A 26689-nucleotide genomic window follows, 5' to 3' on the forward strand; every position below is an offset into this window, starting at 1 on the left:
GGGTAAAGGTGCAGCCCTGCAACTGATTGCTCGTGCCGCTGGTGGCAGCAGGGCCTCCTCTAGTGGGAGATCTAGAGTGTCCCTAGGGAGGGCACTTTGGTCTACTCTTGCACGCTGGCCCAAAATCCACCCAGCAGTACAAATGGGAATGCCACAGTTGACTCGATTAGCAGGTCGCCACGTGTGGTGGATCCGGTATATGACCCCCACGACACCGAGTGTCTCATCCTGAGACCATTATCCTTACACGCACGCACAGGGACGGTTTATAGTTGTCTATTTCTTTTCAAAAACGGTAAATAAGGTTAACTTTTACCAACATAAAGTCGATGTTTAATTAAAGGGGGGGGGGGGGCGGGTGGGAGTTGTCTGCAGTCAATACTGTGCCATTAGGCAAGAGTGGTGCTAAGAGGTTAAGCCTAAGGCTGCTCTTTGTTTAATTAGCATACAGCACTCATTAGCACTCATCGTGAGCACCCACAAAATCCCCCTGGCTGCCACCTCCAGCCATTCCAATTGGGTGGCACTGAGCTGAGGCAGTGATTGTGACGTGCCGTTGTTTCCAAGAAAACAAACTGTGCTCCATTTACCCCTTCGTTGGGGGGGGGCATACATTGCAAGGCATCAGCACTCGGTGTTTAACAGTTACTACTTAAGAAGTGGCTTGTGACAGAGGCAGCTTTCCTTGCTCACAGCAAAGACGCATCTCCAACGATCTTGCCAAGGGTGCAAACGAGATAGGAATGACCAAAATCCCTGTACATAACCAAAGAGACTTCAGGTGCTCATAAAAATTATGTCACAAGCCCATAGATATGAAAAAAAAATCTTCCGTGGTCTTGTGGGTGCATCGTCACATGACAGAAGAAAATCAAACCTTAAAATTTTTCATGTCTTTCTGGAAATGTTTAATTCTCAAGAGCGTTCAGTTTAATAGGCATTACTTGATTTTACACAGACGATAATATCATGCTTCAGTTAGATGTAAATTATGCTTACATGTGCCACAGATGTATGAGACTTGAAATTACACGAGATGGAGAGTGGTGATACGTTGGTTTGCACGACTGCACTTTGAATCTACCGAAATCACTTTGGTGAGCCTGAGCCAGCGGTGGGAATTCTAAATTCGTATGGCAAGGGACCATAGTATGAACACTGTTGACTACTATGCTGGCATTTGATAAGCATAACTAAAGGACATTAGTATACGCAGTGTGCAATGTCATTATTTTCCCAAATCAAAAGTCAAGTGAGTTCTTGCATCAGCCTTAAACAGGCATTTACTTTGCAATAACAGAATAAAGCAGAAAAACTATCAATAAGAAAACAACAACAAATGATGGTAATGAAAGGCTTTCAAACAAATCAATGATGCACAATTAAAATAAATCTCCAGATTAGTTGCAAAGACTACGTCATGGTCTCTCACCAGAGGTGGGATAAAGTCATTGTTATGCAAGTCCAAGTCGAGTCGCAAGTCATCAAATTCATGACTCGAGTCTGACTCGAGTCCAAGTCACATGACTCGAGTCCACATCTCATAGGTGGGACAAAGTCATTGTTATGCAAGTCCAAGTCGAGTCGCAAGTCATCAAATTCATGACTCGAGTCTGACTCGAGTCCAAGTCACATGACTCGAGTCCACACCTCTGTCTCTCACCGTACAAGAGTCTGGTTCACAGGCTTGGCTGTGAAGGCCAGCTGCTTCTAATATTGTCAATGAGTGCTACTAAGTCTTGTTCGTTGCACGAAGCCTGAGATTTTTTTTCTGAGACAAGGTGTTGCCAGGCAGCCTTGGCACGTTAGCAAAGGCGAAATGTCGTGGGGGAAACGAACGGAGCGAGAATATTAACAACGCTAGGACAATGCGATCCTTGCACATTGAACACTTTCTTCTCTCTCTCTCGCTCGCTCAGACTGAGATATGACAACTTGTTTAGAGTTAAAATAAATAATGGCTATGGTGCAGTTGGTTCTAACTTTGATTCTTGTAATTTGTAAAAGTGTTCAGAGATTAATACATTAAAACTACAAAGTGTTGCACACTTGCACCCATTGGGTCTTTCATTTCCACTTTGCAACAGTGTGTGTTGTATTTCCGTAGAATAAAACAAATTACAAACTCTGTGGACAAAATCGTTTATAGGTCGACACATGTATATGTCACAACCTTAACCACAGAATTCGAACTGTCTGAAACTCCACATTTCCAAGGCAGGGAGACATGTATGTATGTTTACATTTTTTCGAACCGTATGTAGTCAACCGTGCTAATTGGACGTGCAACATGTCTCCATGGTATAACAGCTGTGAAATTCAATGGAACGTTTAACATATCATTATGTAATTCTTCAGAATAAAAAAGAAGGAAATATCATCCCATGTGAAATTTAGAACTGAGAACTATTTTGATGTTCTATTATATGAGCGCCACATTGGGAGTCGCCAACAGCGGTTGACCTATCGAGAAAACTGGGCCGCGTCCATAAGAATGTAGAATTTTTGCCACGGCTTGAAGCCACCGATGGAGATGAGCACTGCCCAATTTTAGCAAGGAAACACTTTTAGGTTTCATAGTTGGAATTTGGCCACAAATGACCTGACCAATCTTGAGAAATAATAATTTATTTGAGTCTTTATCTCTAGACCATTTGGTCTGTTACCCGCACGTATGGATGCGTAATTTAAAATATGCAGTTATTTAATTTTTTTAATGGTAACATACTAAACTAATGTCATACTAGAAGCAGATAAGACATTGGTATAATACGTATATTGCGGTATGCTATCTTAATGATATTTTAACGACATGCCTCACCAAAATAAATTAAACTATGACTCACAGTTACAATGTGCCTTATACACTTTCAATATTTAAAAGAGTCACTTGGGAAATGAGTTTGGTGGGCAATAACCTAGCAGTCCATTGCTCAACCACATATGGATAATTTGCTTTTGTTGCCATAGAAATTTGGAATTTTAAGCATTGGCCCAGGCCTCAATCAAATATAGAAAGATGCATTTACTATTTGGGAATTCAAAAATAAATGGGCAATAGTTCATCATTACCATGACCTTCTGCATCCCCCCCTCCTCCTCCTCCTCCCGTGTTCCAGCACCTCTTTGAAGTTTGCTGATGAGAAAGATTCGTGGTGCAAGGATAAATAAATGTCTCAAAGAGCGGAATTCCGCTGCGAGACGATCAAAGCAGCTTGGTGGAAATTATGCGATGCACAGTGTATTCCTTCCGCATTGTATTTAAGTTATTTATTAATTTACCCTTACCTCTACCTGCCCATTTTCACTTGTTTTTCATGGGCCCTTAGTCACCTTGCAATGGCCTGTTGTAAATTAAATGTGTCCCTGTCCATCTGGACGGGGTGGCACTGGTCATAGCGGTCAACTCAAAATCGCAATGTCGTGAATTTTAATACCACCCGGTGGTCAACTCAGCCTCTCAGCCATGTGCATTCGATAAAATGAGTACCATTTAGTGGGAAGTTAACTGTGGTTGTCCTCTGGAGAGGCTAATCTTCTCCACCAGCTTTGTGCTGCTGCCAACAAATGTGAACACTCTGGATTATTATGAAACAATGTCAAGAGAGCCACAGCAAGACAAGTATCAGATTTTATTCACCAGTTCATGTAATCAACTTACCTGCATCCTAACATCGAGTGAAACTATCTCTGTGATCCATCATGCAGGAGGATGATGGTCACCTCCATTATACTGAGCCAGTAGTGGACATTGAGCAAGTAGTGGACACATGTCCACGGTGCAGATCAGTCACTCTAGAGGTAGTCACGGTTGAATTCTCTCCAAAGCGGTATTCATTTATCAACCGTAGAAGGATGATCGGCTGACTTGGCTACCAACAGGCATTTTAACTCTTGACGTTCCGAGGGCTCCAGACACAGTGCTACCTGACATTTATTCTCTTCCCTGCCCATTACCTTCCAGAATAGTTCACCGTGATCAAGCGTATTGGCCTGGGGCACAAACGGGGCACAAATAGCAGCGATGACTTTCATCAGATGTGCACGTGCGCTAGAGCCAAGATCATCGCTGAACCGTTTTCTCCATTACGGTTGCCATTTAACTAAAAATGCCATTTGTTATATTCAGGAACTGCCAATGAGATGGCAGCAATCGGCTTTGGTCGTAGTGCATATCACAGATCTCATAGCATAGTATATGGGAAAGTGCGACCCCCTACTGTGTAAAGGGTACAAAGGCCATACGATGGATATTTAGTGAGAAGTATAGACTGTAAAAGTCTCTTTCGGAGCCATTCTCCGTCACATGGGTGTCACTACTCTGCGAGATTTCCAAATGGATTATTTATCTAATGACTTCAAAATGGTAAAAACAAAAATTCCCCCGGCTGCTACGATAGAGGAATCTTTCGAAGCAAAGCTTCGATTCCCATAAAAAAAAAAACACCTCGACTCATTCGTTAATTTCACTGCCTTCAAGGTAAAACATAACGGGCAACAGTTCGGGCAATGGCCCTTTTTACAGAGCATATACGTGAAGATGGTTGTTGCCACGAAGAAAGGCCGTTGCCCCAAAATGCCCACGACTATACACCCGTCATAAATCGGCCACAGCAGGTTCAACAAGGTTCGTGAAGCGGTTTGATATCTTAAGGCTTCGGCACAAGTCCCAGAAACGGAAAAAGCTGGCACATGCGATGAGTAAAAACGTTCTAGATTTGAAGTTTTCGTGGCTGCAAGGATCCATACTCTTTGGTCCTTTCGGTAAAGTCGCGTAGATGAAAATTTTACTACTCAATACAGTAATTTTGCTGTGGCTGTTCTACCTGATGACGGAGGCTTGCGTTGCCTCCGAAACGTCGTGATTTAATTGAGTTATTTTTTTTTTTTTTTCATCTACGTGACTTTACCGAAAGAACCAAAGAGTGTGAGTAAAAAAGTGTCTCCACCGGTGTTGTTAGCTTAAGCATAAACTGCAAGTTGTAGGTTGGTGGCTTTGCACACTAATTGGAAGATTAGGTCATATGGCTTGTGCTTGCCCTGAGCCCTTGGTCTTTCATAAAACTATAGCATCTCATTATGCCGACTTTGCATGACCACAGGATCACATACACTACCATTCTGAATATTAGCACGAGGGAGTAATCTCTTCTCTCAGCGTGGCAAGTCAAAATTAGCCATCTCACGGAGAGCACGGTCCTCGCCATAGGAATGTGGAACTGCCACTACTTTCCATAGACTGCCAACGGAGATGAGGATCACCCGACGTAAAACGTGAAGACACTTTGCCCTGGACTTTGAATTTTGACTCTGTGACCGACTATGACCCGCCATGTCCTGATGATGGTGGCACAGATTGCCTGACGACAATGAATCATTATCAATGACGAGATGCTGGTAAGATTGGCGAGGCATGACCCTCCAAATGGGAACCCATCAGGTGCTCGTGCCGTGCTTTGATGGGCGCAGTAATTCACATTCCATATATTTCTCGACGACCGCATCTGAAAATCCCATGTGGGCGTACTTGCAATGTGCGGTTGCGCCCTGATTTATATTCAGCGTGATGGTTTGTCACAATGAATGATCTCTTCTCCAGCAGTTCACGCCGCCGCTGAGTAAAGGATGTTACAGTCTCTAAATTTGTGTCTGATGCAATCCGTTGCTTTGAAGAGTAACTACTTTATTTGTGTTGGGGAACTTGTGGCATAATGGGTTAACCCATATGAGGCTGGTAACCCGAGTTCAATTAATGGCCATGGACAACATCAGTGGCGAGTGATACCTTCATCCCCAACTCACCACTGTGATGAAGTATGATCAAACAATGCCAATGACCAGCACGGCGAGGGGTGGCCTTGGTTACAGCGGTGGGTTGACAAAAGGGGCTGTACAATTACGTTGGCCCCAATATTACACGCCCAACAGGTCTCGAGCATGTCTTCTTATCACTGCCATTTTGAACTTCTATCATCACATCGTCACCATTGTAATGGTATCTAGCCGAACATTGTTATTTTATCATATTCATGGAGTTCAATAACTGAGTGTGGTACGGTGAAAGATATTCACGTCACACAATGGCATTCTGCGATGAAAAGATCACAAAGTATATTGAAAACCCACCAGAGTGTATATAGAAAAAGCCAGTCGTGACTGGGTGGCAAGAGTGACTGTTCCAAATTCTAATGATGTTGTAGAAGAGCCAGAAAGCTGAAACGTGGCACAAATGTAGTCGAGTCTATGCTCATAATTATAGATATATTTTAATACAAATATATATTCAATTTAATTCCTAAAATTCGGAAGCAAAGAAATTGTCGATGAATGTAGACGTTTTTATTTTGTGGCTTTTCAAAGCGCTTTCTCGGGTCCTATTTGGACACCGATGATAAGTCGACAGAACGAGGACAAACCCCGCTATCTGTTCCTATCGCAGAACGCAGTTGACCCCACCTAAGTGCAATACTGGACAGGACTGTCAAGTCGAATACATTGCGCTCGAGGCCTTTCACTCACCGTGCATTCGCATTTTTCACCCAGCTGGGGCACTAACTCTTTAAACACGCGCGCGCGCGCGCAAACACATCATTCTCACACACGGAACACAAAAGACAAAGATCCCCCGTATAGCCTTTAACAGACTGTTGCGGCAAAGTGCCGTTTGCGAGCACTGCTGAAGGCAAACACGGGGGAGGGTAGGGCCGGTTCCAAACCATACTCGATACTAATTTAAGTCTGAGCCAACCTAGGAGAGGCTCAAGACCAGTTCGGATATACGTCACTGATTGTTTGTTGGTCGTGAGCGGGCACCGTGCCGCGGTTCGTGACGCAATGCGCTCACGACAACCTGTGTACAGCCGCTCCCTACCCTGTCTTTTATCTGACACACACAGCCACGCTCGCACACAATGCAATGTGCGTGTGCAATACAGTGAATTGTGTACGTACAATGTGCGGCTATAAATTAAATGAAAACAGTGGCCACTTTAACACGTAGGCTATCGCGAGCAATATCATCCACAATGCATGTTTTTTTGGGGGTTAGATCGCGTAAGTGTGTCGTTAAACCCGTCACCACCCGACACACCCAATTAATAGGGTTTGTCACGTAAACAGAACATGCCAATGATGTACTCGTGAAGAATGGGCACGCTCTGCTTACGTGACAAACCTTACTAATTGGCTGTGTCGGGTGGTGGCGGGTTTAATGACACTTTTATATTTACGCGATCTAACCCCAAACAAACCCTCTATTATAGACGGTGGCCACTGCTGTCACAGATCAGAGACAGACACCAAAAGCGTCGCTCGCTGCAAGCCTCAGCTATTTGCTGCACATTGTTCGCTCACACAATGTTTACCGCAGTGTTTATTTTATTGCCTTCAAATGTTCATAATGTTTATTTTTATCATCCATCATTTCATCCATGGATGAAATCGGTCGCGAAAGCCGACATGTTGATTTTAACACGGGTTTATGGACTTATGAATCGAGAGTAATTATTTGTTATGCTTTTCAATTAATTTCTTGGTCGTTCATATAACGAGAGGATTACAATGTGACGACGTGAGCTTCATCTCACGCAGATGGCAGTAACTCACAATGCTGTTCATGGCTTTCCGATAGCCTGAGCTGCTCTGCTTTTCATGCCAAAAATTGGGTATATTCTAACTCTGAACCAAGCCCATGGATGGTAAACCCATATTTAACGATGTAGACGTACCAGTGGTCAAACAACGTGGGGTGGATCAGTGGTTTGTGCACTGCGCTATCAACATGGTGACCTGTTCTAGATTTGAAGCTTTCGTGACTGCAAGGATTCATATTCTTAGGTTTTTTCGGTAAAGTCACGTAGGTAAAAAAAAATTAATAAAGTAAAATAAAAAATAAAATAAAAATCACGACGTTTCGGAGACGGAAGCTTGTGTTGCCTCCGAAACGTCGTGATTTTTATTTTATTTTTTATTTTACTTTATTAATTTTAAAAAATTTTACCTACGTGACTTTACCGAAAAAAACCGAAGAATATGGTGACCTGTGTTTGTTTCTCGGCCATGGCAAACATCACGGGAGAGTGATATCGGAACGGTTCCTGGGCCCTACCTACTTCACAAGCCTATAATGACCAACGCGATGATGCATTGCTAAAAAAAAACACGTGACCAACACGGCATTAATCTAAAATGATTATTAGCGCACGTGCACTTCTGTTATAGAGCACGGGCCCCTTCCCTATTAAACCGAGGCCTTCACAGAAAGCATTATTGCACCATAGCTGTCACTTTCCTTAGTCACCTTGCTATGGAAGACTTTCTACTATGCTTGAATGAAAAAAAAATCTACTTGTACAATAATAAACACTGCGGTATAGTTTCAAGACAATACAATAAACAAGCAATTAAAAGGTGTTAATGTTTTACTGAGACCACATTTTCCTTTCCTACACTATAGGGCAAATTCAAAGTGCCCTCACATTAAAATTAACAATAGACCAGCAGTCGTCTCCTTTGCTGATCAATGGGCCTACGATAAAACAAATCCCGACGGCAAGAATCATTTTCTGCAAACAACGACCATGAAGTGGTATTCATTTTCCTGACCTTGGAGGGAAGATATACTACTAACTGCTATCGGTTTTTTGTATTGTTTGTCGTTTTAACTTTCTGACCCACCCCTACCGGACGTCTGTGAAAAATAACTTTATAGCTCATCGGATTCCTCCAGCCTCAAATAAAGATTCTGATTCTGAACTTGACCCTGTTGGCCGCTATACCCACAACACTACCCTCGTAGATTCACATTTTGAAGATGACAGGGCCAATTTTCAGTACTCACACTTGAGAGGGGATTTAACGTTAAGCTCACAATGATGCCTTTTTCTGTAGGCCACTGTATCCGAATCAGCTCATAACACCAATAATGGTTCAGTAATCAGATGCAAATGATACCATTCATTATAAAATGTCATGCTCCACATGTGGCACCTCTTCACCTTTATTTGGGTAATTGAGTTAAGCCCTGGTAACATGAGGCCAATTATAACCCTATTTCAGGCTCTTTTTTTTCCTTTGCTGAATTATCATCGCCACAGACTCGTGTTATAATCCCTCCAGTGTTGATGGCACTTCTGTGGAAAGCCCAACAGTGATTGCGTTTGGGAGAGACTGAGGTCTGCCAGAGGCATGTGGAAACATTTCCACCCCTGCCTTAGGGCTAACCGTCACAGATGAGCAACCACCTCATTTCTCATTTAAGTAAGAAGACACCTTGACTTTGACATTTGATGGCCTTGTGCATTGCAAACCTGTCTCGTTAATAAAGGCAATTGCATCTCTCCTGCCTGTCTGGCGAACAAAGATTGTGCCTACAATGCACAGCGGGCTTAGCAGCTGTGCTTGCAAAACAACAGTTACCTGGGTGATTCGTGCGAAAAAAAATTCACGTGAGTGCATTGAGTTTTTACCCTGAATTTATCGATAACAACCCTGCCCTTGCCATCTAGTCGGCAGCTAGCAGCCAACTGACAGTGCATGGTTCGGGGATTTTTAACGCAAACACGTGGATCAGTTTGTTAGGAATAAATATTTTAAAAAAAATGTTCGGATCATATCTGTAATTATATAGATCCGATTGGATTTAGTTTTTTTTTTTTAAATCCGATCCCAAGTGACTGGGATTGACGTTAATGTATCGCACGGCATAGTAATAATTCATTACTTAATTACACAATGTGGTTTAGGAGTACCCGGAGAAAATACATGCATACGAGGGGATAACACTCAAATATCTGCACAAAATAATCTACAGTATTTGCTGTGCTTTTCCTGGCCATCTTGCAATCCAGAGATTTTGTGAGTCTCAAAAATCGTTGTGTGATCCACCAACCTTTGTCTACAAAGCTCTGAATTGCACAGCCACTGCAATGATTCTCCACCAATCATAAGAATCGATGCTAGAATTGATTAATCCAGCTGCAAGAACTATCGATCCACATTCTAAAGTTCAAAGAATCTATTTGTGAATTGAATTGTAATATCTGCAGCCACGGTCTATTCTATGCATGCAAATGATTAATTCCCTAATCTCACACTTGAGGTTGTGATTCAATAATAATGTTTGTCTCATTTTTGCCATCTTGTTTGTGTTGGGTTTTTTTATTTTCTTAATTCTGTTAGCCTGTGTTTAACATTATCAGATAATTTGCATACATTTATTGATTTCTCTCACACACTATTTGACGCGTATTTTGTGAGCATAATAATTGATTTCAATTCAATCTGCACCTGCGATTCGGGCGGTTGGCTACGTACGGTGCAAAAGAAGTTCAACAAACACACAATAGAGTCAATTATACATATGCAGTAAAAAATACTTTTTACTTCAATCCATAAATATTGGCGTTAACTCTGAATATATATTAAACTGAGAACATGAAAAACACGAAAGGAAAAATTCCCATGGGTCACATTGGAATATGTAATTACCACGCAGCAAGCAGGGGTGAAAGACCCAGCCCAGCCACCATACCTGCTGACCCCAGCAGGGAAATAGGGAAGATTGATCACTTTTAAGAGCGCAATTGAATGTCGCCTTCGTGAAACACGAACGGGAAATAAAAGGTGGCGAGGTGCCTTTGGTGACCGCCACCTCGCAAGCCGAATTAAAACTGGCAACACTGCCTCTGGATATCCTTTCGGCCGCACACGAATGTGTTAAGGATCCTTTTCGTGTCACCGGCCGTTGACGTTTAAAGGAAAGGCTGGACAGGGGCATGGAAGCAACATCATGCAGCGTGAAAAATAACATGATCTAAGTACTCGGGAAAGCCTCACTGAGTCTCAAGGACAGCTTTTCAGGAGGGTTCTTATTTTTGATTGTGGACTAATTTATATTTTTTGCACGTGGAAGTCGCAAAGAAGGAAACCCACAAGTTCGACTGTACGGGTAGAGGCGATCAACTCAAAGGGAAACGGGACTAAAAACACTAGGAATGGAACTCAACAAAAAAGAAGTGTGAGGCACTAACTACAATATTATATTTAAATGTGTTAATTGCCACATCATGATTTATTTATAATTACCTGTCAACAGTAATTCTTCTCCAACTCTGTATTGAAAGGATATAATAATAGTACCAGAGTACTGGTTCGTGTCCAGGTCACAGCTCATATTTAGTGACGAGTGATATCTGAACAGGTCTTATCCCAGCCACCTTTCGAGTGTGGTGAGGTATGCACTCCTGAGATGTTTCTTGCGATATGAGCACCTTGCAAATGTAACGTGTTGTTGTTTGGTCATACAGGCGCCGTGACCAACAGCAACAACACCCTCATCCTTCTTTGGGAATTATTACCGTGAGTACTAATAATCAGAAAATACGTTCTGAGGATGTCAACGCAATAAGTTAATTTGAAGAAAGCAGGCAAGTAGTCGGATGAAGCTAGTTTTACAATACCAATTGCAGGATTACATTCGGTTACTACTAAGGCCTCGAGTAATGAAAAATCAGAGGCTGGTTCCATTTCAAAAAGAACATTCGCAATGCTTGCGGAATGTGCATGAGGGAAGTGAACTTGTCAAACAATGGAGGCACTGCCATTGCAAGTGCAAGCGCCGCTCATGCATTCTAGGAACTCATCAATCTCTGCCCATGCAGAGATCTCTGCCCATTCCCGCCCAGAGCGTGGGACACAAGCAAACAAAAACAAAGATTCCCCCTAATGACCTTCACAGACTGTTGGTGCAAGTTCTGTTAGCGAGCGCCTATGAAGGCCGGCATGGTACACGAAGGTGTGGGTTGCCAGCACCATGCCCGACCACCTTTGTCTCCCCAGTGGTCATGTTTACTACACACCGCACCAGGTACTCATTTGAGGCTGGGTCGACCTAGGGGAGGCCCAGGACTTGTTCAGATAATTGTCACTGGTGTTGACCGTGAGCGGGAATCGACCTCGGGTCGCCGGGTTCGTAGTGCACTAACCGCTACACTACCGCTTCCCTACCATGCACTGTTAGAAGAGAGTACACTAGCCAACCAGACTGTAGTCTTATCCCTAAAGATGTGAAGGTGCAGCCGTGCAATGTCTTGCTCGCGCTACTTTTGGCAAAAGCTCCTCCACTCGTGGGTATCGTAATATGTTTGCCCATGCCGGCCAGACATCTTGGAAGAAGTGGGAGTACCCACACACGCAACCTGCCATTTGGCTAACTGTGGTGGGTGGACAGCGGTCAGTCCAAAGTTCACTCCTCATGCCAGCTCTACCCTTAATATTTTCCTGAGCCTCCGATTAGCGCAATTGGCTACGTACGGTGCAAAAGAGGTTCACACTTAAATACATAACCTCAACCCCACCCATCTTGTTTATCCATTTAAAAAAAATGTTGTTCCATTTTCACCATTGGAACTATTTTCGCATCTTGATCAGATGGCAGACACACATCACCATATTCACTTCAGCCATTTGCACCTCATTGGTAGCGGACATGTCGTTATGTTTTCACACACAAAAAACACATTCGTTAACACGTGAACGTGAATCCCTGGGAGTTTACGGTGCTTGCAGGGAGGTGATGCTGGTAACACTCACCCGGAGCTGTGTGACGACATGTGCACGGGCACAGACTGGGCCTCCCCCTCCTTGAACTCCTTTTGCTCCTCCGTCCGCCGCCGATCCTCTTTCCTAACCCCGCTGTCATTTTCGTCATCGTCGTCATCGTCGTCGTCGTCGTCATCGTCGTTGTCATCTTCCTCCTTTTCCTCCTCCTCTTCCTCCTCTTCCTCGCCACCTCCCTGGACTTCCCGCGCGGGCTGCCGCACGGACATGGTGAGTTGACCACAATGGTTGTGGCTGCAAGTGAGGCGCACGGCAAACTGCAGCAGTAGGCATCCACCGCCGCCTTCATCGCCCACGCTCGCTGCAGCAGTGTTGCCTCTCGCCGCAGCAGCAGCAGCAGGAGGATGGTCTGCTGCAGCACCAGCAGGACCTCCCGCAGTTCCAGAAGGAGCTCCTGCAGCAGCCTGAGGGTGGCCCACCGAGGTGGCCTCGGAGGCCGCACCGAGGTTTAACTCGGGGCTGAGCAGCAGGACGGACGCATTGGGTAATGACGCCCGGGTGAAGTCCATCAGCAGGAAGCGGCCTTATTTTTTTTTATTTTTGTCAGACAGACACACAAAAACAGAGACACAATGATGGCAATGAGAACTGCAGTTCATAGATCATGATCACAATCATATATACTGCATAGGCACCGACGGCAAACCACTCGTTCCCCAGCCTAAAATGAGTACGGTGTATTGTTTAAGACAGGCCCTTCAAGGATATTGGGTAGGGCTTATGAGACGTTTTCCAAGTTTATCTACAATGAGACATTCTTTTCTGGGATCTGAATATACTTTGCTGTCTGCATCAATCATGAAAGTACAAAAGTGTCCATTTCCCAAAACGTATCTCCATTGGCCGTCACGAGGCAGTTGTGCAAATGTGACATTCATTTCGTAATTGTCAACCTCTCCGGAGTTGGCTTCTAACAAAGTGGTACTCGTTTCATTCATCCCAGATTCATGATGGGCAGAGTCGACTCCAAAGTGGAGTTTGAACTCACGTGGACCTGATAAATTTCGTGTTTTAACAAAACAATTGCCATTTTTTCCAGAAACTGTGCCTCATTCCACATTTTGGAATTTAGCATGGACTGGTCTCAGCAGTGGAGGAGCAGATTCCATCACACCTCATTCCACACCGGTGAAATGGGCCAAAGTGGATGGGATTACGGGTCAGGGCAGTGCTAGGGCAGTGCCAGAAATTGCAAAATTGTGTCAATCAATATTTAGGGGCGTGATCTCTGAAGAGAATGCTAAGAGGGTGTGGTGTCCTCTTCTGCTCGACACGCTTGCCAATTTGTGATTCCTCCCCCACTCCACAAAATTACGGTGGAAAAACCGCCACGAATTTTGAGTGTCATTTTTCTCTCAGAAAGGGGATCTTGTGTGGTGAAATAGATGTACTCGGAGACAATTTTTATTTATTTAGGTGAAGATGTAAATATTGGTGATGATGATGAAGACACCAGCTGCTGCTTCTGATGCTGTAGATGATGTGATTTATCTAGCAACAAAATAAACTCCACTGATTCCAAAACTTTTTTTGAATGAGTGTTTTTCACATGGCAGGAAACCATGGGCGTATACAGACAGGAAACCCACACACGGAAGGGAATAGCCCTAAAAGGTGCAAACAGATCCATACGTACACATACCTACTTTCTGTACTCTATTATTCTAGTAAGCGTGCAGCTTACTAAAATACTTGTTTTTACTTTGGAATAGAATAAATGCAGCAACTACAAAAGGGGGAATTTCCTCAAACCAGGAGGTACTTACCAATCAATTGAGATGAGTATCAGACAGCCGTTAATCACAAAGTAATAAAAAAAACGCTGCTGAAAAATCGTGCAGGCTCATGTCTGTGCGTCACGCGGCGCTTCAGCCGTAATAAGGTAAGGAGGCATGGGCCTCCAGAGTCAATGCATCATGTTTCAACGTTATTGCACAAACCCACGATGTACAATATTTACAATTGTGGTCAGAGTGGCGACCGTTAATATTACAGTTGTGCATGTTCCTCCAAAAAATAAACCTGGGATATGAATGCGCAGATTTTGTTCAGTATTCCATTGGTCTTCAATAATTTTTCATGTTTAATATACTGATTTCATAACTTGTTTGTTTATACATTTAGGGCCTGATGTGTAAGCTCACAGTTCGGCATTTTATATCAATGGTTGGTGTTGAAAATGGCTGAATAGTGGATATTTTCTGCCAAATTGGCCATTTTTTCACCAATAATTTGCAGAAAAGTGGGTCTACAAACACCACGCGAGCCCTTAGACATATTCAATTACTATGACGTGATAATTATGGATGGTTATTTTAGGGGTACAGTGGTGGTGCATTAGTTAGTGCATTATGAACTCGAGTCGGATTCCTGGTCATGGCAAACGCGAGTGGTGACCGATATCACCAACCCACGCCGACTGATGAATTATAGTCAAACAAGCCTCCACGACCGCAAGGCGTGCGAAGGCCTTCTTCATTCCAGCGGTGTCTTGAAAAGAACTGCCAAATTATTATCGCTTACAATAATTATCAATATATTATACAAAGTAATTCGTGGACAAATTCCCCGGTGAATAGCAGCTTATCTGATTGTGTTTTATTTTTTCTACGCAATTTAATATTTCAACTGTCGAAAACAACCACCACAGGACACCCACTGGTGACTTCCTATGAAATAATCTTGTATGTAAAGGCGTCCCTTGCGCAAAAAGCACCCCCTAGTCGAGAGAATTTGCAGTTACGCGATTCACCTTTTAGGGATCATACGTCACGCGAAGCTTTTTGCAGTTACGGGTGCAAGATTTTTTTTTTAATTACATATAAAAAAAAATCTATTATAAAAATTCGAAGTAAAAAATAATCTGTATTTTTGATGGTGTCACCGCGTCATATAACGGGCTGGGCGCTGCCATCTTAGAGCATCGTGCGTGCTGCTGCTGCCCAGAAGTTACTCCTTATTGAGTAATCTTTCTGAGTTAGTAATCTTTAAAATATTAATTCTCATTCGCTGTTATTTAAACTCCTTATTAAGTAATTTTTGTAATGTTAATAGTATCATTATTACGTGTTAAATGTATACATATATTGTAAAGTCCAGAGGTGTGGACTCGAGTCATGTGACTTGGACTCGAGTCAGACTCGAGTCATGAATTTGATGACTTGCGACTCGACTTGGACTTGCATAACAATGACTTTGTCCCACCTATGAGATGTGGACTCGAGTCATGTGACTTGGACTCGAGTCAGACTCGAGTCATGAATTTGATGACTTGCGACTCGACTTGGACTTGCATAACAATGACTTTGTCCCACCTCTGGTAAAGTCAGGGCTAAAAGAATTAAGTGAAATTACACTAAAATTTTTGGAAACGCACGCCCTCCCCCCTGATAACATGTATGTCTATGGGAAACTCGGCTTCATAGAGCGCAATTCGCTGCTTTTCAGGAGCGCATGCAATCGTTCTTCGCGAGCGACGTCTGCACATTCTAATTGACTAACGCTGCAGAGATGATGGGCTAAATCATCCCCCAAGCAGGAACTGAGGCTTTTGATCGCTAGTCAAGTGAGCACCTGTCTCGATTATTTAAAGATTTACTTCTAATTAAAACGTATAATTAATTAACATAATAAAAAGCAGCTCTGCAACCAGCCGTCTTTGGAGGTGTGAGGCATAAGCATTGGCGGCTGCTGTCCGGTGAACTAAGCTGCTTACACGATCATATATCTACAGTGGTTTGGCGTCACTTTTCACATTTTTCAAGATGAACTAGTCTCATCGCAAACCGCAATCACTCGGTACCATCTTCAGTAACGTTAATCTGATATGAATGTAATCTGATTTCTCACCGAAACTGGAGGACAGTAACAATGAGATTCCCGGCAACTGACTATTGTAATCTGATTACAACAACGCATTTATTCCCACCAGTGGCTGATGGTAGCAGAATCCTGTGATGACCGCCATTATGGGATGCAGTTAGCCTTTCAACGTTTTGCAGAAACATCAGACTGCATAGGCAAAAAAAAACCTATTCCACTATAGGTATTGGGGAAAGGGGAAAAAAGCAGGCCATTTTTTTGTTGTTGCAGGCCACGTTGTTGCCATGGTGTTTCTGAGAACACTGTATGACAGGGCATCGTCAGGGAGCAAGGGTACATAAGGAATATCAATTGGATTTTTCATTCCGTTCTTTTATCGTGTGCCGTGTGTGCGCGCGAGAGGCAGAGATGGCAAGAGATTGAGTAAAAGAGTGATGGCTCCAATACTGGAATTTCAGTGGATGTGCAACAATGGTAAAGAATGTCCGATGTACACGGAGAGATGTAGTTTACTGTTTACAAAGGTATAAACGAATGGGCCATTTGAAACAATCCAGTTCAGAGAGATGCTTTCTCTTTTGACAAACACACCATCGCACGAGCAGCAAAAGGGTACGGTCGCTGTCATTATCGATAAATGGAATATGCCTCTCTTTTTGTGAATCCACTGTGGTGTGTGATTTCAAGCTTGTTAAGATAGGCTGCCGGCATTGCTATCTGATTCCTTCTGCGTTATTTGTGTTGACGTACAATGGGAGGAAAGGGAAATAAAAATAGAGCCAAATATGTGACAGCCCGATATGGGCGGCGGGGCTTACTGATGAGGAAGGAATGCACAGTCAGTCGTTACAGCAGAATGTATAGAGCAATATCAGAACTTTTTTTTTCAGAATCAGAATATGTATTCATGCTGGAGGAATCCGATGAGCTATAAAGCTCGTTTTCATAGATCTCCAGTCGGGGCACGGGGTAAGAACGTTACAACAACAAACAGTACAAAAACATGATAGTAGTTCAAAGTACAAGAAAGGTAAACAAATCACGGTACAAGTTTTTTCTTCCGAAAAGAGTGTTGCTTCGTTGAAAGTTTACTTTTTTTCCAATTGTGCTATTTTACAATCCAGCGAATCCAGAATGCCACATCCTGCCCTAGAACACTATTCTGGAACGAAATATTTTACCAGTTTATGACAGAATGGCCAGCCTCGGCTGCTATCTTGGCCACAAAAGTAACCAGTTTGACATTACTCAACGAAATTCAAAAGTAAAAACGTCTCCCTCACTGTGGTATGTCATGCAGGGCCGGATTAAGATTGTGTAGGCCCCTGGGCCTCCAGGTACCGTGAGGCCTCCAGTTATATTTCAAAAGGAAAACAAAGTTAAAGAATGTTTTAACTTTATTTTTACAAGGCTAACAAATCAAATTCAGCATTCACAAGTGAAATAACTTTTCACTTCATCTCTGGAGGCCCTCCAGCTGACGGAGGCCCCTGGGCTGCAGCTCCTAAAGCCCCCGTGCCTTAATCCGGCCCTGATGTCATGTAATGTTTTTGGGTGTGCTCATCTATAAAACATTAAAGGCATAGATGTATGTACTGTACGGTGCACTTCTTTTGCACCTATGAGAGAGAGAGAGAGAGAATCAATGAAGCAGAATAAATGAAACGAACAAATAAGGTCGTGGAAATCGGTCGGCACACATGAAACAGACGAAACAAGGACAAGACAACCGATACGAATGTGACCATAACAAAATTAGACGGTAGAAACGTGAGACGTGGAACGAGATCAACAGAACAAACAAGAAAACAAACGAATGAGACGGAGTCGGTACAAACAAAGCAAACAAGACGTGCGGCACAACAAACAAGACAGTGCAATCAAGACACGACGTGAGTCGCGAGACAGACGGGGAAGTACAGACAGCACCAACGAGGAAGTTGTTCCACCATTGGAACCTCATTTGCCAGTAAAAATATGATAATTGTTTTTTTACCCTTCTATCTGGCAACAAAACTGACAACTTTTTTAAAAAAGGAGTCATGTTTACATAGACCACAATACCTGCAGTCATAATGCAAACAAAAAACATAACTGATAATGTGCACCGTCATTGAAGTTGATTGGTCCACACCCGAGACAGCTTTCCTTAGAGCCTAGTCTCACATGGGTTGGACCAGATGACGCCAAAAGGCGCACAACTCAAAGACAATGCACCATCAGAATATGAGAGCTCGGGGTAAGCATTTACACCATTGGAACCTCATTTGCCAGCAAAAATATTATAATTGTTTTTTTACCCTTCTATCTGGCAACAAAACTGACACCTTTTTTTACAAGGAGTCATATTTACATAGACCACAATACCTGCAGTCATAATGCAAACAAAAAACATAACTCTGATAATGTGCACTGTCCTTGAAGTTGATTGGTCCACACCCGAGACAGCTTTCCTGGTCCACACCCGATACAGCCTAGGCTCTAAGGAAAGCTGTCTCGGGTGTGGACCAATCAACTTCAAGTACTTTTTGGAGTGTGTTGGCGACCGAAAGAAACTGGTCCTGACGCAAGTACGGAGCCCCGTGTAAGGGGGTCTCATTACTCGAAAATGATTCCAGAGATGAATCGGCACAATTCATTGAATCTAAACTAAATGCTTTATTTAAGCAGGTGAGGCTCACTGAGCTATATTTCAATTTTTTTTCAGAAGCGACCCGGCCGCAAATAATAGATCAATCCAAGTGCCTTATCACGTGGACATTTATAGCAGCCAAATACTCTTAAGGCATGTTTTTCAATGTGGAGGGGGAAAAAAACGGAGAATCTGGAGAAAAATCCACACGACCACGGGGAGGACATGCAAACTTAAAATACACAGGAATCGGGGTTAAGGATCGAACCCACGATCTCCTGCATACCAGGCAAGGTAGATAACATCTCGCCACTGTGGCGCCCACTTGGTTATGGTGGGGGTTGAATCATAACAAACCCGACCCTACATGGATGTGGTTGTGTACGACATTTTAAAAACCTTGTAGGAAAAAAAAGTGAAAATGCAATAGACGAGGCCCTCTGCCCCTCTCTCTGGGGAATGGGAAAAGAGCCTTCGGGAAAGGTACATTGGCAATTTTTCAGCCGGCAAGCCGTATGTGCTGAAGAGCGTGTTACATCAATTATTGCACATATTGCTTTAATGGCAATCAGTCGGCGCACTTCATTTTAACAAATGGTTGAATTCTCTCTGGGCTCGGATGTCGCACAACAAATGCGCTGCTTGATATTCAGAACGAATAATTAGTACATTTCATACCTCGACCTCTTTTGGTGAATATGTGCAGTAGCAATTTATTTCAGGGCAATTCTGACTAGGTAGCATTGTGTTGCGCAGTCAGGTTTATAGCGTTCAACCGGTTGACTGAGCCAACCACCTTCAGTGAATATAATTTTGTTGCAAGTCTAAAGTGGCTGTCCACCACTGAGATGTTGGAATTTCCACCACATCGCCCATGGAGATGTGCGCAGAACCGCAATTGTCCACCTGAGCGCCGAGACATGCGACAACTCTCGGTGGGTTCTCACCAGATCGGGGACGCGTGCCCTTCCGTCACGTGGCATGTGTGCACACCACTGCGTTGGAACTGAAGCGTGGCGTTAAGGGTCTCGTGGTGTGTGGCTATTGTTTAAGCGCCCCACGAGAAACATTTGACAGCCCTTGGATCCGCACCCCTTTGCTTCTCTTTCGCGCTGATTGGCTGCCAGTTCACTTAACGTTCTGAAGGTAAACCCAGTTAACACGGCGGCCGCATTAACTTTACACCGCCTGCGGTGTGACTCACTTGAACAAGGCTTTAGTGGAGACGCTTCCGCCAGCAGTGGCTTGAGCAAACTAATGAAAGGGATTCACCTTTTCCTGTTTCCTTTTGTGTGTAAAGTGATCTAGTGTCAACCCACTCTTAAATGATTATAGAGACATAGATGATACATCCCCCATGAAATACAACGCACACGTGCTTTGCCCTAGGTACGCTACAATTGCAGAGTATGGGAATGCTTTTGCCTGATTGAGAATAGGTCATTGTCAATCCATTCATCCTCCTGCCTCATGTGTGTACAACGTGAAGGTGTTGCTAGTGTAGTAGGTACCTTGACATTTATTATTGCTTGTGCGGCACAACTATCGTCAAGAAGCATAAAACCATCACGCGAACTCCGGTCATCCTCGCAGCGGCTTTTGGCTAACCATCGAACAAAGCCGGTCACTGCATCGTGCGCTGGAACGCTCTGCCTTCCGATATTAGCGAGCCACTGGAGCTATGCACTTTTAAGTCGAGACTGAAAACTAATTTCTTTAAACTGTTTTTTGTGTTGAATTTGTTGTCCTTCCCCTGTACCTCCGATTAGCATGGTTGCGAAAGAAGTTCAACATACATACATCTGATTAATCGCTTATCTAAAAATCGCCTCCCATCTATTTTCGTCTTCTGTGCTCCTACTGCCGTGTTCGTGGATAAGCTTGAGACATATTGTGGAGGTCGCGCGTCGAAGCACTAATTGGCGACAGTGCCGGATGTTATAAAGGGACCCTAAAATTAAAATAAAAAAACACAAAATTTAAACTTGCATAGTAAAGTAATTGTATTTTTTTTATTTTCTATACAGCCAGATAATACGACAAAGCGCTAACCTTAAACACCCAGTCGTTCATAAAAGTTGAAGGCAGTATAGTACTATAGCAATAGCGCAAGTGCAGAATCACTGAACCGGAATTGATAGCTTGAAAGCAATTAGCGCGGGCCCCTTGAATGTGCGTGCGGTGCCCGTAGCATATGTAGCTACTTTTGCTACGAGGATAATCCGGCACTGAGTGGCGGTGATGCTACAGCACATGCTGGTTGTCTGACGGGCGATACGATTGAGGCTGCTTGCAGGTCAGCGTTTACAGACTTCAATTAACCCCCCCACCCTCCCATTTAGCGATGTGAGCATGGGGCTGTAATATCCTGGCAGTATTCAAATAGCGCAGGGCTATCGTGACAACAAACGGGAAAGGGTGATCAAGGACGCATAAAAGCTGCAGTAAAGTAATTGACCACTGCTTAGTGCACCGTGCTCTGACCTCATCAACCTGAGTTCAATTCCTTGTCATGGATAATTCAATTCCTCGTCAAGGATAATGTCAGGAGAGAGATATCTCAAACAGTCCTTGCTAGGGCCTCCTTTCACCAATCTGCATTGAAGTATGGCCAAAGAACTACCATGACCGAAACTGCGTGAACTTTTTATCCAGCAGCGGATGTACAAAGGGATATAAATTATAATTGCCATTGGTCAGCACAGCTGAACCAGTCTCAATCTGGTCACAGTACTAAACTAAACTTTTTATTGTACCAGGTGAGGCCCACTGAGATATATTTAGCTCTTTTTCAGAAGCGACCTGGCCACAAATGTTAGCTCAACAAAGTGGCTTATCACGTGGAAATTTATAACAGCCAAATACTCAAGCGCATGTTACTAAATGTAGAGGGTAAAACTGGAGGAGCCGGAGAAAAATCCACGCGACCACGGGGAAAACATGCACACTTCAAATGTACAAGCGTCAGGCTTGGAAACGAACTCCACGACCTGCATACCAGGCGAGGGAGTTAATATCTCGCCACCATGGCGCCTAAGTACAAAACCACCTTGGGCATGGTATAGAACACTGTAAACGTGAGATGGAATAATACATCGCTTTACGTGTTCCCTAGCCCCACAATTCTTAAAATATTTATTTTTAGTCAAATGTTTGAAAGCATAATAAACAAACAATGCACGTGTTTTTCCTCCCACTTTTCAAACGCAGTTTACTTTAAAGTGCAGGCATATTTATGGAGCATGAAAGCCCTGAAAAAATATCTCCTGCAATATCTGTACTCCTGTTCTCGGTTGTTTCCTGCATTTGTGAACCCGTGAAAATCGTTTAAAAACATTTTCTAGCAAGCTCATAAACTTTGCCCTTGAGTAGTAAAATAAGTACGAGTCTGTTTTAGGCGCCAGTGTGCATCCAACCACACTCTTTCACGTCAGCCTCATGCCACCGCAGACACGAAATCAGGAAAGCTAGGTACTAATCTACTTTACATTATTAAGGGTCTTTTGTCACAGGCAGTAAGTCGTGGGCATAAGACAAAAAGTATTGGAGACTGAACTTGAACAAGAAAAGTGCCTGTGTAGTGTGGATGGCGGCAGAGAGGAATTCCAGACAGTAGGTGCAGCAGCAGAGAAGCAGTGACAGCAAGTGGTAGTTCAGCACGTGAAAGGGGATACTAAAATTATATATATTTTTTTAAATCCTTTATATTAAGTTCGCTTGCTTGCTTGCTTGCGTGCTTGCTTGCTTACGACCGTGCAAATCTTTCGGTCGTTTTTTAACCCACTTCCCGTGATCCAATCGAGCTGACATTTTGCACACATACTCGTTGTGCTTGTCAATTAATTTTCATGAAATTTTTTTCCCAAAATTTTACACTGTTTAGGGGAAAATAAATAAATATTTAATTACCAATTGCTTAATTGTGGCAGACAATCATCTGACCCATAGGTGGCAGCCATCTCAAGCCAGAGGACGAGAGGACTGTAGCCGCCCGTTTCATGATGACGCAAATGTTGACTAACCACATGGCATGAAATCCCTGCCCCCACCGCTGTACAGTGGAGACTATTTATAGAGCAGTTAAATTGAAGCCGCCAGGTTCTTGAAAGTGGTAAAACGGGTCAACGCTATTGCCCTCGGGAATATACGGGGCATGTCAAGAGGTGATCTTTCATTTTTAAATCCTTTATATTAACTTCACTTGCTTGCTTGCTTACTCAAGAAAAACTGAAATGAATAATAAAATGAAACCGATGCCACGCATAGAAAGGATTTATAGTGAAAAACTTGTTTTTACGGGTTAATTTTTTATCCAGTAAGGCCCACTGAGTTTTGTTAGCTCTTTTTCAGCAGTGAATTGGCAACAAATGATAGCTCAACAAAGTGGCTGACGTGGAAATTTATAGCAGCCAAATACTCTAAACACACGTTTCTAAATGTGGAGGGAAACCCCGGAGGAACCGGAGAAAAATCTACGCGACCAAGGGGAGAACATCATGCAAACTTCAAATATACAGCAGGCGTCAGGGTTGGGATCCAGGACCCCCTGCATACCAGGCGAGGTAGTTAACATCTCCCCACTGGTGCCTATTAGATTTGTACTGAGCCCGATGTTGTGTTGGCAACGTTGCAACCTGTAGTCTGACACCGAGAACATCTGATATACACTCGTTGTCATTCATAGAATAGCGAACCAGGCTCAGTCCTCCTTAGCTTTCGTGATCCAACGAGATAAGGCACACGCAAGGTGATTTGGTCAGAGGCCATTGTTTTTGCCTACATCCATCTCAATGGACTCACACCCTCAAGAGATAATGCATCCCAAACGGGCTCGCCATAGTCAGACAAGGGACATCAATCGGTGGCGATAATGGATCTGAAAGAGTTCTCAGCAGGTTAAATAAATGATTTCAGTGACGAGAGATAATGTCAAAGTACTCTCGCTATCCGTCACAAGAGACAATTAATCCCAACAGGTTCTCACACGCTTAATTAAAGGATATCAATCACTGGAGATAATGATCGTTCTTGCGTTCTCACACAATTAAATATAGAAAATGCAATAAAATAATGCCAATGGGGCCCACGCCCAGGTTAAATAAAGGATATCAATCGTTCCAGATAACGCTTCTCAATGGACACGTAACTGATTCAGTAGATGTCTACTTTGTTTATACAAGAGTTCATTATGCATTTTCCCTGCTGATCTCCACACATAGCTGGATGCATTGGTTTTTCTGTATCCATAGATGGTATTTAGGAGCTTACAATCACTACAACGAACGGTAATTCAATCGCAATTTTTTGCTTAAAATTTAGTACCAAACATTATACATCCTCCAATTAAAAGTATGCACAATATAAACCAAATAGTAATTTAGAATTCAACATCCGTATACACAACCTAAATGTTTATATGTGTATGTTCAGCGCTGCAATATGATTAAGTGAAAACCGTATGGAAAATATTATGAGCTTTATGTGCATCACCGATGATCAGCCTAATGGTATCAGCCTACTACACTTGAGAGAACCTCATTTACCCAAGGGTGCTAGGGGGCCGTCCATAAATGACGTCACGCGATTTTGGACGATTTTTGACCCCCCCCCCCCCCTTCGTCACACGGCGTCACAAAAAGTAAGACCCCCCCCTCAAATATGACGTCACAAAGCTCTGCTCCCCATCCCCCCCAAAATAAAACATGCTTCAAATGGCTTTAAACTATTGTCATTGTAGTGCGTATTTAATGTGGCGCTGTACTCTGATGTTGTAGGAGAAATTTTTTTTTTTAAGTCTATTTAATTAAGTAAAACGTGTTGTCTATATTTATTAAAAATTGCGCATTTTGATGTGACGTCACATTTCGCAAACCCCCCCTTCGTCACACATCGTCATAAATGTCTGACCCCTCCCCCCTCCCTAGGTGCGTGACGTCATTTATGGACGGCTCCTTAGTTATTGCTCTAACACGCACATTAGTCGCCTGGGACAAATTACCACCTCTATACAGCTATGACAAAGTTAAAGTGTCTCCAGTAGATCTGACTTCTCTGATTATTGACATCATCGATGAGTCAAACTGATCATCCGTTCAATGACTAAACTAATCAGATATACTCTTGGGTTCTTTCGGTAAAGTCGCGTAGAAAATAAAATCAAACAATAATAGAATTCATCTTCTTGGTTCTTTCGGTAAAGTCACGTAGAAGGGAAATGATAAAGTAATAATAAACATAATAAATTACAATTCTCACGACGTTTCGGCCACAACGCAAGCAGCCGTCCTCAGGTGAAGAAAGGTCTGTCGGAAAGACAGCGTCTGAATGAACACCACCAAGCTTGGCAGCGTATATTTAAGCTGGGTTAGTATATAATTTAATGTTGGGTTTTTCTATGGCAGTATATAGTACGGGGTAGATCTGTGTGATGTAAGGAAAAAGTTTAGCTGGAGGCATATTATATTTTTTGCGACATAGAATTGTAATGTATGACTTACTGTTAGTAGCTCAGCTTATTGGAGAGTATATTTAGTATATTGATGATATTGATGTAGTTTATATTTTAGTTTTTTACGTGGTGGTTTGGCTGCTGCAGCTCCTTACTATTAAAATTCCTTCCCTTAATTACTGCTAACCGTACCTCCTCCCTTTGTTGCTTCCCTTCTACGTGACTTTACCGAAAGAACCAAGAAGATACTTACGCCTTCTTAGACCTCTGCACAACACCGGGAAGGATTTGGGACACTTGAGCGTTTTTTTTGGGGTCTTATGATCCCGGGTTCAGGATAACACAAAAAATGCTAAGACGACGAAGGTCGATCAACACCACATCAACGTAATTTTGGTCAAGGAATCGTCCCGATTGCAGAGGCGGTGTCCCGACTGGCTCGCTGATGCAATTAAGGAGAACAAATTGCCTCGTCAAAAAAAAAATTAGGTTTAAACCCAATGGAAATCGCGTTAGCTCCACGCTATGATGCTTGTGAATGTACGACCAAGGTTACTGTAGTAATCAGATTACGGGCAGCTGCATAGTAACGTCGTGTCACTGTCCTCAGAGGTTATCGAGTCGATATTTGAGTCCAGGTAAAACACATATAATACACCCCCATTACATAGTTTGAGCTCGGGTATTTATTTTTCTTCACATCCTCTATCTCAATCCACTGCTGGATGACAGCCACCCCATAATGTTGTTGGTCGTTTCAAAGGTTGTTTGACCATACTTCACCATGTTGTTGATTGTCTTCCCTGAAATCTGAGGAAATAATTATTTAGTTTTTATTTTATTTATCACAGCGCACAAGGAGGGTATTAACTACCAGCATGCTGATTACACGGAAATTATATAGCCCCCCGGTGTGCTCTCGGGTCGTGCTTGCTGTGTGTTGTTCGGCATGATGTCCGACATTGCTGAAGAAACTCCGAGACACTTGGAGCAAAAAGCGATTTGCCGGAACAACCCAAAACGACATCGGGAGAGGCCCACGGCACAGGAGGAGCCCTAGCAGCAGTCTGCGTGCCACTGCTTACAGACCTTTCTTCTGCCCTGAGCCGACAAACAAAAACAGCAAACAGTGCAGAGGCAAGGTCCAGTCGGAGTCATCGATTATCGTC

At 43.2% G+C, this 26689-nt stretch overlaps 1 protein-coding gene across 1 annotated transcript in view; it reads right to left on the minus strand.

Annotated features, from left to right (window-relative positions):
• LOC144933585 (tyrosine-protein kinase receptor-like) overlaps nt 1-26689 on the minus strand; it is a 179132-nt gene that overhangs the window by 76029 nt on the left and 76414 nt on the right. The window contains exon 4 of the mRNA XM_078858531.1: nt 12592-13141. Within this exon, the coding sequence (XP_078714657.1) occupies nt 12592-13141 (550 nt within the window). The remainder of the gene's footprint in view (nt 1-12591; nt 13142-26689) is intronic.

Source organism: Lampetra fluviatilis, chromosome 7 (genome assembly GCF_964198595.1).
Source record: "Lampetra fluviatilis chromosome 7, kcLamFluv1.1, whole genome shotgun sequence".
Lineage (NCBI taxonomy): Eukaryota > Metazoa > Chordata > Hyperoartia > Petromyzontiformes > Petromyzontidae > Lampetra > Lampetra fluviatilis.